This window comes from Mustela nigripes, chromosome 2 (genome assembly GCF_022355385.1).
Source record: "Mustela nigripes isolate SB6536 chromosome 2, MUSNIG.SB6536, whole genome shotgun sequence".
Lineage (NCBI taxonomy): Eukaryota > Metazoa > Chordata > Mammalia > Carnivora > Mustelidae > Mustela > Mustela nigripes.
Window position 1 is genome coordinate 159074577 of NC_081558.1, and position 12514 is coordinate 159087090.

Consider the following 12514-nt stretch of genomic DNA (forward strand, 5'->3'; position numbering starts at 1 on the left):
AACCACATTGAGATACCACTTTACACCACTTAGAATGGCCAAAATTAGCAAGACAGGAAACAACATGTGTTGGAGGGGATGTGGAGGGAACCCTCTTACACTGTTGGTGGGAATGCAAGTTGGTGCAGGCACTTTGGAGAACAGTGTGGAGATTCCTCAAGAAATTAAAAATAGAGCTTCCCTCTGACCTTGCAATTGCACTACTGGATATTTACCCCAAAGAAACAGATGTAGTGAAAAGAAGGGCCATCTGTACCCCAATGTTTATAGCAGCAATGGCCACGGTCACCAAACTGTGGAAAGAACCAAGATGCCCTTCAATGGACGAATGGATAAGGAAGATGTGGTCCATATACACTACGGAGTATTATGCCTCCATCAGAAAGGATGAATACCAAACTTTTATAGCAACATGGACAGGACTGGAAGAGATTATGCTGAGTGAAATAAGTCAAGCAGAGTCAGTCACTTATCATATGGTTTCACTTATTTGTGGAGCATAACAAATACCATGAGGACAGGGGAGTTAGAGAGGAGAAGGGAGTTGAGGGAAATTGGAAGGGGAGGTGAACCATGAGAGACTATGGACTCTGAAAAACAATCTGAGGATTTTGAAGGGGCGGGGTGTGGGAGGTTGGGAGAACCAGGTGGTGGGTATTGGAGAGGGCACAGATTGCATGGAGCGCTGGGTGTGGTGCAAACACAATACTGCTACGCTGAAAATTTTTAAAATTAAATTACAATAATAATAATAAATAAATAAATAAAATCTTTTTTTTTTTTTTAGTTAAAAAAAAAAAAAAATACCCAGTGGAATTACCTGATCATGGGGTAGTTCCATTTTTAATTTTTGAGGAACCTCCGTACTATTTTTTACAGCAGTTGCATCAGTTTGCATTCCTAACAGTGCACAAGTGTACCTTTTTCTCCACATCCTTGCAACATTTGTTATTTCTTAGGGTTTTAATTTGCATTTCCCTGATGATGAGTGATGTTGAGCATCTTTTCATGTGCCGTTTGGCCATCTGTATGTCTTCTCTGGAGAAATACATCTTCATGTCTTCGGCCCCATTTTTTAATCAGATTGCTTTTTTGTGTTGAGTTGTATAAGATTTTTATATATTTTGGGCACTAATCCCTTATTGGATATATCATTTGCAAATATCTTCTCCATTTTGTAGGCTGTCTTTTTGTTTTGTTGATTGTTTCCTTTGCAGAAGTTTTTTATTTTGATGTAGTCCCAATAGTTTATTTTTGCTTTTGTTTTTCTTGCCTTAGGAGACCTATCTAGAAAAATGTTGCTGTGGCTGATGTCCAAGAAATTACTGCCTATACTCTCTTTTAGGATTTTCATGGTCTTAGTTCTTACATTTAGGTCTTTTTTTTTTTTTTTTTTTAAGATTTATTTATTTGACAGAGAGAAATCACAAGTAGACAGAGAGAGAGAGAGAGAGAGAGGGAAGCAGGCTCCCTGCTGAGCAGAGAGCCCGATGCGGGACTCGATCCCAGGATCCTGAGATCATGACCTGAGCCGAAGGCAGCGGCTTAATCCACTGAGCCACCCAGGCGCCCTACATTTAGGTCTTTAATCCATGTTAAGTTTTTCTATACGGTGTAATTAAGTGGTCCAGTTTCTTGCTTTTGCATGTAGCTGTCCAATTTACCCAACACATTTGTTGAACAGACTGTCCGTCCTTTCCCATTGCATATTCTTACCTCCTTTTTTGAAGATTAATTGCCCATATAATCATTGGTTTATTTCTGAGCTCTCTATCCTATTCCATTGGTCAGTGTGTCTACTTTTGTGCCAGTACTGTACTATTTTGATTACCACAGCTTTGTAGTATATCTTGAAATCTGGGATTGTGATACCTCCAGTTTTGTTCTCTCTCAAGACTTCTTTCACTATATGGAGTTTTTTTGTGGTTCCATACAAATTTTAGGATTATTTGTTCTAGTTCTGTGAAAAATGCTGTTGGCATTTTCATAAGGATTGCATTCAATCTGTAGATTAACTGAGTTGTAGGGACATTTTTAACAATATCTGTTCTCCCAATCTATGAGCTTGAAATATCTTTCCATTGGTTTGTGTCATCTTCCATTTCTTTCATTGCTGTTTTATAATTTTCAGAATACAGGTCTTTCACCTCCTGAAAGTTATTCCTAGGTATTTTATTATTTTTGGTGCACTTGTAAATGGAACTTTTTTCTTAATTTCTCTGTCTGCTACTTCATTACTGGTGTGTAGAAATGCAATGGACTAATGTATATTGAATTTGTATTATGCATCCTTATGAATTCATTTATTCTACTAATTTTTTGGTGGAGTCTTTAGGGTTTTCTAGAGGTAGTATCATGTCATCTGCAAATAGTGAAAGGTTTATCTTCTTCCTTACCAATTTGGATGATTTTTATTTCTTTTTCTTGTCTGATTGCTGTGGCTAGGACTTCCAGTATTATGTTTAATAAAAATGGTGAGAGTGGGCATCCTTGTCTTGTTTCTGATTTAGGGGGAAAGCTCTCCATCTTTCACCATTGAGTATGATGTTAGCTTTGGATTTTTCATGTATGGCCTTTTATTCTTTCCTTCTCTCTCTTTCCTTCCTTCCTTTCTTTCATATCTGGCCTTTATTATGTTGAGGTTTGTTCCCTCTACACCTGCTTTGTAGAGAGTTTTTATCATGAATGGATGTTGTACATTGTCAAATACTTTTCACTTTTTCTGTATTTACTGAAATGATCACGTGGTTTTTAATCCTGTCTCTGATTTTAATCCTGTCTCTAATCAATGTATCACATTGATTCTTTTGTGAATATTGAACCACCCTTGCATCCCAGGAATAAATCCCACTTGATTGTGGTGAATGATTTTTTTCCTAATATATTGCTGGATTAGGTTTACTAGTATTTTGTTGAGGACTTTGGTGTCTATGCTCATTAGAGACATTGGTCTATAGGTCTCTTTTTTATAGTGCCTTTTTTTTTTTTTTTAAGTAGGCTCCACCCATGCCCAGCCTGAAGGCCAAAGTAGGGGTTAAACTCATGACCCTGAGATCAAGAGTCAGATTCTTAACCAACTGTGCCATCTGGGCACCCCTTTCTTGTAGTGTGTTCATCTGGTTTTGGTATTGGGGTAATGCTGGCCTTATAGAATGAATTTGGAAACTTTCCTTCCTCTACTATTTTTTGGAATAGTTTGAGAAGAATGGGTCTTAACCTCCTCTTTAAATGCTTGGTCAAACTCACCTGTGAAGCATCTGGTCCTGGACTTTTGTTTGTTGGGAGTTTGTGGTTACTGATCCAATTTCATTGTTGGTAACTGGTCTATTCAAATTTTTATTTGAGTTTTAGGAGGTTATATGTTTCTAGGATTTTATCTACTTCTAGGCTGTCCAATTTGTTGGCATATAGCTTTTCATAATATTCTCTTACAACCCTTTATATTTCTGTGGTATTGGTTATTTTTTTTCTCTTTCATTTCTCAGTCCTCTTTTTTTGTTGATGAGTCTGGCTAAAGGTTTGTCAATTTTGTTGACCTTTTCAAAGAACTAGTTTCATTGATCCTGGTGTCATTGATCTGTTCTCTTGTGGCATTTTTTGTTTTTTGTTTTGTTTTTACCTTCAATTTATTTCTGTTCTTGTCTTTATTATTTCCTTGCTTCTACTGGTTTTGGGTTTTGTTTGTTCTTTTTCTAGCTCCTTTAGGTATAAGGTTAGGTTTGAGGTTTTTCTTCCCTTCTTGAGGTAGGCCTGTGTTGCTATAAACTTCCCTCTTGGAACAGCTCTGGCTACATCCCAAAGATTTTTGGACTATTTCATTTTCATTTGCCTCCATGTATTTTTTTTATTTCCTGTTTGATTTCTGGGTTGACCTACTCATGTTTAGTAGCATGTTATTCAACCTCTATGTATTTTGTTACTTCCAGATTTTTTTCTTGTGAATGAAAAGATGCATGGTATGACTTTGATCTTTTTGGATTGTTGAGAGTTGGTTTGTGTCCTAACATCTGATCTGAGAATGTTCCATGTGCACTTGAAAAGAATGTGTATTCTGATGTTTTAGGATGGAATGTTCTGAATGTGTCTATTAGATCCATCTGGTCCAATGTATCATTCCAAGCTATTGTTTCCTTGTTGATTTTCTGTTTGGATGATCTTTCCATTGATATAAATGGGATGTTAAAGTGTCCTACTATTATTGCATTACTATCAATTACTTCCTTTATGTTCACTGGCGCTCTATGTATTTGGGTCCTCTCATGTTGGGTGCATAGTTATTTACAATGATCTTCTTGTTAGATTGTTCCCTTTATGCCTATGTAGTGTCCTTCTTTGTCTCTTTTTACACCAAAACACATGGTAATTAAAATGGCAAAAAGGTAGTGATAGAGAGTTTTAAGAACAAGAAAAAACTTACATACAAGGGACATCCCATAAGGCTATCAGCTGATTTTTCAGCAACGTTGCAGATCAGAAGGAAGACATGATATATTCAAAGTGCTGAAAAAAAAAAATTGCAACCACAAATATTTTATTCAGCAAGGCTAATGTTTCAGAATAGGAGACAGAGTTTCCCAGACAAACAAAAATTAAAGAAATTCATCACCACTAAACTAGCCTTACAAAAAATGTTAAAGGGGATTTTTTGAATGGAAAGGAAAGTCCATAATCAGGAATAAGAAAAGTAGGAAGCACAAAAGCAATAAAATTAAGTCTATATATAAAAATCGGTCATGAAGATAAAGTATCCAAAATCTATAAAAGCTTATCAAACTCAACACCCAAAGAACAAATAATCCAATCAAGAAATGGGCAGAAGACATGAACAGACATTTAGGCAAAGAAGACATCCAGATGGCCAACAAACACATGAAAAAATGCTCTACATCACTTGGCATCAGGGAAATACAAAATCAAAGCCACAGTGAGATACCACCTCACCCCAGTCAGAATGGCTAAAATTAGTCAGGAAATGACAGCTGTTGGCGAGGCTGCAGAGAAAGGGGAACCCTCCTACACTGTTGTTGGAAATGCAAGCTGGTGGAGCTACTCTGGAAAACAGCATGGAGGTTCCTCAGAAAGTTGAAAATACCACTATACAGCAATTGCACTACTGGGTATTTACCCTAAAGATACAAACATAGTGATCCGAAGGAGTATGTGCACCCAATTGTTTATAGCAGCAATGTCCCCAATAGCCAAACTATGGAAAGAGCCTAGCTGTCTATTACCAAATGAATGGATAAAGAAGATGTGGTATATATATACAATGGAATACTATGCAGCCATCCAAAAAAACCAAAATCTTGCCATTTGCAGCAGTGTGGATGGAACTAGAAGGTATTATGCAGAGGAAATAAGTCAATCAGAGAAAGACAATTATCAGGTGATCTCACTGATAATGAGGAATTTGAGAAACAAGACAGAGGATCATAGGGGAAAGGAAGGAAAAATGAAACAGGATGCAACCAAAGAGGGAGACAAACCATAAGAGACTCTTAATCTCAGGAAACAAACTGAGGGTTGCTAGAGGGCAGGGGGGTGGGAGGGATGGAATGGCTGGATGATGGACATTGGAGAGGGTATGTGCTATGGTGAGTGCTGTGAATTGTGTAAGACTGATGAATCACAGAGCTGCCCCTCTGAAACAAAGAAAACTCAAAAAAGGGGGGTGAAGAGAGTCACAGAATAAAAGAATGTTAAGTATGATACCATATATCTAAAACATGGTGGTTGGGGGAAGAAGAGAGTAAAAATCTATGGCTTTATAATGAGTTCAAACTTAAGCAACCATCAACTTAATATAAACCACTATATGCAGAAAATGTTATATGTAAACCTAATGATATCAAAAACATGTAATAGATATGCAAAAAATAAAGAGAAAAGAATCCAAGTATATCACTAAAGAAAGCCAACAAACCATGAGAGAAGGGCAAGAGAAGAAATGAACAAAGAATGACAAAAATAATCATAAAACAATGGCAATAAGCACATACTTGTCAATAATTACTTTGAATATAATAGACTACATGCTCCAGTCAAAAGACATAAGATGACAGAATGAATAACAAAGCAGACCCATCTATATGCTGCCCACACGAGACTCCTTTCAGACCTAAAGACACTGAAAGATTTAAAGTGAGGGGATGCAAAAACATTTATCCTGCAAAAGGAAGGGAAAAGAAAACTGGGGTAGAAATACCTATGAGGGACAAAATACACTTTAAAACAAAGACTGTAACAAGCAACAAAGAAGTACTTGTTATATTTCTAATATTGCCTCAATACTATAGTTCTGAAGCATTCTGGAGTCATAGGCCCCTTCATAGTAACAAGTTATATACCAAGACCCCCAGACATGCCCCCATGCTCATCCCATACAGTGTTATATAAAATGTCAAGGAGTTTTGGGACCACAGGTTAAGAACTCTTATGTTGTGACTTAAATTACATCTATTACATAAAACATCCACAGGTCATCTATCAAAACATATTTGCCAAGCATAACAATATACCCAATAACATGGTGTCTGGCTCTCATAAGTCAGTAGATCATGTGACGTAGGAGTTCCGAAGAAGGAAAGATAAATGCAGACAATGTCAGTCTGGGAAGATTTCCTCTGCGGGACTGGGGCACAGCATTTCCATTAGGGGAGAACAGTAGGAGATGAAATATGGAAGTCAGAAAGTGGGACAGTAGGCAGGAGAACTGTGAACAGAGGTAAAAGTGGGAGACAGGTGAGGACGGAGTGGGCAGAGAGCCAAGGACAGGTGGCTGTCAGTGGAGGCCTGGATGGATGAAGGAAGAAAGCCACTTTGAAGCAGCTCCACTCCTTGTAGCCTTTTAGTAAAGTTTTCACTTCCAGCAACAAAAATCAACATAATCAGAAACAGCAAATAGCCATTAGCCATAGAGTTAATGGCGGCTGTGATGCATTCTAGGATTTGAGACGGTCAAGAAGCTAGACTAAATCCCATCTGTGCCTCAAGTTGTGAAAATACAAACTTAGCTACTCTACATTTTTGTTTCAGCCGCCTAACTTTGCTTGTAATTCCTTACACACACCATTCTGTTCTTACCTCTTTTGCCTGTACTCAAGACATGTTCTCTTCTAGAAAAAGTCTTTTGTCTGACAAAACTCAGTTCACATCATCTCTTTCAAAGACTTGTGATGCCCCTTATTACCAGACTGGGGGAGTTCCCGGTGCATATCTCCACCACGACGATGGCCCCTCACTGCTTTGAAGTGATCTTTTCACCAGGGTGACTCCCTCTTTGGGCAGAGACTGTCTGGCTTACCTTCACATCCCTAGTGTGCACGTAGTTGTGTTACCCAAAAAGGCCATTGCGGGTCTCCCCTCTGACAGCAGATAATCTCACTTCAACTTGGTATTCTCCAGAACCGTGATTCCAGAACCTGACATTAATATAATCTTTTCTCAACTAAAATTCAAGGGTGGTGGCATTCCTTGTTGGATGTGATGTTACCAGAGGGCTTTTTAAACAGTAGGCACAAGCCTGCCTCAGAGATGTTGTGGGCTCAGTTCCAGACCACTGCTGTAAAGCGAATGTCAGAATTAGCAAGTTGAGTGAATTTTTATTTCCCAGTATTTTTTTTTAAAGATTTTATTTATTTATTTGACAGACAGAGATCACAAGTAGGCAGAGAGGCAGGAGGAAGCAGGCTCCCCGCAGAGCAGAGAGCCCGACGTGGGGCTCGATCCCAGGACCCTGAGATGATGACCCGAGCTGAAGGCAGCGGCTTAACCCACTGAGCCAGTATTTTTAAAAGTTATGTTCATACTATACTATTAAATGGGCAATAGAATTATTTTTAAAAAACAATGTACTTACTTAATTTAAAAATACTTTATTGCTAAGAAGGCCATCATCTGAGCTTTCAGGGGGTCTTGATCTTTTTGCTGACAGGTCTTGCCTCTATGTTAAAGACTGCTGATTGATTAGGATGGCCGTTGCTGAAGGTTGAGGTGGCTGCAGTAATTTCTTTAAAAAGACAACAGTGAAGGGACGCCTGGATGGCTCAGTTGGTTAAGCAGCTGCCTTCAGCTCAGGTCATAATCCCAGCGTCCTGGGATCGAGTCCCACATCAGGCTCCCTGTTTGGCAGGGAGCCTGCTTCTCCCTCTGCCTCTGCCTGCCACTCTGTCTGCCTATGCTCACTCTTGCTCCTTTCTCTGACAAATAAATAAAATCTTAAAAAACAAACAAACAAAAAAAGACAACAGTGAAGTTTACTGCACCTATTGACTCTTCCTTTCACAATTTCTTTGTAGCATACAATACTATTTGGTAGTATTTTACCCACAGCAGAACTTCTTCTAAAATTGGAACCAATCTTCTCATCCCTTGTTGCTGCTTTATCAACTAAACTTATGTAATATTCTAAATCCTTTGTTGTCACGTCATCAGTCTTCACCAATAGAAGATCCCATCTCAAGAAACTACTTTCTTTCTTCATCCATAAGAAGCAACCATTCATCCATTAAAGCTGTATCGTGAGATTGCAGCAGTTTAATCCCATCTTCAGGCTCCACTTCTAATTCTAGTTCTCTTGCTATTTGCCCCACATCTGCGCTACTTGCTCCACTCCATTCTGGAACCTCTCAACCCATGAGGGTTGGCATTGACTTCTACACTCCTGGGAATGTTGATATTTTGACCTCTTCCCATGAATTATGAATGTTCCTAATGACAGCTAGAATGGTGAATTCTTTCCAGAAGGTTTCCAATTTACTTTGCCTAGATGCATCAGAAGAATCACGATCTATGAGAGATATAGCCCTAAGAAATGTATTTCTTAAATAATAAAGAATTGACAGTCAAAATGACTCCTTGTTCCATGGCCTGTGGAATGGATATTGTGCCAGCGGGATGGAAACATTAATCTCATTGTCCATCTCCATCAGAGCTCTTGGGTGACCAACTGCATTGTTAGTTAGCAGTCCTGTTTTTCCAGGAATCTGTTTCTTCCCCTGAGCAATAGGTCTCAACAGTGAGCTTAAGATATTCAGTAAACCATATTGTAAACAAATGTGCAGTCATCCAGGCTTTGTTGTCCCATTTATAGAGCACAGGCAGAGTGGATTTAGCAGAATTCTTAAGGGCCCTGGATTTTGGAGTGGTCAAGGAACACTGGCTTCAGTTCAAGTCACCAGCTGCCTTAGCCCCTAACAAGAGAGTCCTGCTTGTCTCTCTTGTTAGGGGCTTGAAGCTTTGAAGCCAGGCATCAACATCTACGAAGTCTTAGATGGCATCATCTTCCACAATAAGACTGTTTCATCTATAGTGAAAACCTGTTGTTCAGTGTAGCCATCTTCATGAATTATCTTGGCCAGACCTTCTGGAGAATTTGCTGCTGCCCCTTCACTTTTATGTTACGAAGATGGTTATTTCCTTAAACTTCATGAACCACCTCTGCTGGCTTCCAGCTTTTCTGCAGCTGCTTCTTCTCTCAGCCTTCCTAGAATTGAAGAGAGTTCGAGCCTTGCTCTGGATTAGACATTGGCTGAAGAGAACATCATGGCTGGTTTGATCTTCTATCCAGACTATTCAGACTTTCTCCATTATCAGCAATAAGTCTGTTTTGCTTAGTATTTGTGTGTTCAGTGGACTAACACTTTTAATTTCCTTCAAGAACTTTTCCTTTTCATTCACAATTTGGCTTTTTGGCAAATGATGCCTAGCTTTTGGTCTGTCTTGGCTTTTGACATGCCTTCCTCACTAAGGTTAATCATTTCTAGCTTTTGATTTACAGTGAGAGATGTGTGACTCTTCCTCTCACTTTAACACATGGAAGCCAATGCAGGGTTATTAACTCACCTAATTTCAATATCCTTGCGTCTCGGACTAGGGAGGCCTGAGCAGAGGGAGAAAGATGGAATGGCTAGCCAAGCAGTCAGAACACACACATTTATCAGTTAAGTTTGCTGTCTCATGTGGACGTGGTTCATGCCCCCAACATCAGTGTTCACAGCAAAGGTCACTGATCCCAGATCACTGCAACAGACACCTGTGATGATGAAAATGTTTGAAGTATTGAGAGAATTACCAAAATGCAACACAGAAACACAAAGTACGCAGATGCTGTTGGGAAAAGTGGTGCCGGCAGACTCACTCAGTGCAGGGTTGCTGCCACAGATCTTCAGTTTATGGAAAAGGCAGTATTTGCAAAGTGCGACACGAAGAGGTATGTCTGTACGTCTAAGTACCTGGGCCTCAGACCCTGTAACTGTGGTGCTGCCTTTGCTTCTCCAGCATCTTTTCCTTGAGGGCTCTGGCTTCTAGAGTCTTTGGTCCACAGGTCCTGTCTCGAGCATAAGACACAGGCTCTGATGGGATCACCTGAGGGTGTCTCATGGCCCGTGTTTTCAGAGGCCCCTGGGAGCTTTGCCCAAATGTCTCCTCACAGAGGGTTTCCCTGATTGCCTGATGGGAAATAAAAATGATCTATCAGGGGCGCCTGGGTGGCTCAGTGGGTTAAGCCGCTGCCTTCGGCTCAGGTCATGATCTCAGGGTCCTGGGATCGAGTCCCGCATCCGGCTTTCTGCTAAGCAGGGAGCCTGCTTCCCTATCTCTCTCTCTCTGCCTGCCTCTCCATCTACTTGTAATTTCTCTGTCAAATTAATAATAAATAAAATCTTTTAAAAAAAAAAATGATCTATCAGTCCCTCCATCCTACTTTGCCACTTTATTTTCTTCATAGCATTTCTTTTTAAAAATATTTTATTTATTCATTTGACAGAGACACAGCGAGAGAGGTAACACAATCAGGAAGAATGGGAGAGGGAGAACAGGCTTCCTGCTGAGCAGGGAGCCCTAGGCGGCGCTTGATCCCAGGACCCTGGGATCGTGACCTAAGCCGAAGGCAGATGCTTATCAACTGAGCCACCCAGGCAACCCTTTTCATAGCATTTCAGTCTGAATTCCAATTTTGCTCTCTGTATGTTTTATATAACACTGTATTCAAAGTATATTCAAATATACTTCAGATGGAAAGTCAACTTTTCCGTAGTGTGTAACTTTTTGTCCTTTTCTGTTTCAAGGAGGATTCTCTGGGTCACATTTGAGACATGGAAGAAGTTTGTGAAATTTATGAAAGAGGAAAGAATAAAAGAAGAAAGGCGAGAGCAACTCCGTCGGAGGGTGGCTGAAATTCTTCCGGACTTCCAGCCGCTCGCATCCCGGTGACCCTCGGGCAGCAGAGACTGGCGCCGTGTGAGCGCGGGGTGCCGGACGGGCATCCATGCATGAGGGCAGACACCCGCTCCGTCACCTGGCAGATACTTCTTGGATCGAGAGGATTACCTGGGCAGTTTTTCCTTCCTCCTCTGATTTCTGTTGGATTGCTAATTAGTTCACTAAAGCATTTAGCACAGCAGGATCAAAGAACAGTGTAAATCTCAACTATTCAGATGCATTCTATATATTTTTAGCATCATAAACTTTGAAGAGGACAAGTGTTTCCTCGCCTGAGTCTCTGAAGGAAACGTGTCCTTCTGGTGTACCATGAGTTGTTGACAAATGTAACTTTATAGAAATTCAAGGGAGTGAGTATGCAGGGAAGGAATCATAGTCAGTGATAGTGCCTTAGCGTCAGCAACAGGCGCTCTGCTGGACGCCATGCACCCCTCACACCCCACACCCCCCACACCCCCCATGGAAAGCCGTCTATCAAATAGGACTCAGTGCAGCTGCTGCAAAGTGCAGGACTGTCTCCTTATTTGGGGGACACGGTGGCACAAAAGACCCTTCTCTTCAGTGCATCCTGACAAGCATGAAGGGAATTCCAAAAGCTAATGTAACACTCTCAGGGGCAGTCCAGCAATTCGTTAACGTGTCTGCGTGTGCTCCCAGCTGCAACTTCTAAATCACATACCCGTCTGTCCTCCAGCCTTCAGCTCAGTTTGAGCCACAAAGCACGATGGATTCAAAGAATGGTTTCATCTTTAAGGTGCAGATGACTATAAAGACTGATGAAATGCTCTTCTGTGAATTGCCTGAATTACCTGCTAGTGAAAAAAAATTTCATTACAAAATACATGTTCGTTATAACAAATTTAAGTAATAGACAAGTGTACTACCCAGTAGAACAAGAAAGTCCCTTGCAGCCCTGAGGTAACTACCAGTATCTGCTAGGTTTACAATTTCGAGTGGTAAGATAAAATTCTGTGTGTGGTTCAATAAATTGTTATTGTCCTTATTTCCTAGAAGGGATAGGCAGTTCCACTGTCTGCAATGACTTGCATCCTTTTTCTGTGGAACATGTGTGAAGATTTACTCAGAAATGACAAAACACCCTAAATTGAAGTTTATTCTTTCCACGGTGTCCGTGTCCCCACGTCTTTTCCTTTAATAGGATTATATAACTGTCATTTACAAACTTTTAGACTAACACCCACTAATGAAAACAGGACTAAAAGAAACTCATCTGTAGTCTCTTTCCATTCAAATCCCAATCTGCTCATCCCGACCTATAGTGCAAAGCACAGTA

The 12514-nt window shown here is 40.2% G+C and overlaps 1 protein-coding gene across 2 annotated transcripts in view; it reads left to right on the forward strand.

The window, feature by feature from the left end:
* The window catches only part of CCDC191 (coiled-coil domain containing 191), a 90928-nt gene extending 78593 nt beyond the window's left edge, over positions 1–12335 (forward strand). For both annotated transcript variants that reach the window (XM_059391935.1, XM_059391937.1), the window contains exon 17: positions 11067–12335. In XM_059391935.1, coding sequence (XP_059247918.1) covers positions 11067–11211 — 145 coding nt within the window. In that variant the 3' untranslated portion in view covers positions 11212–12335. The remainder of the gene's footprint in view (positions 1–11066) is intronic.
* Positions 12336–12514: the final 179 nt, after the last annotated feature.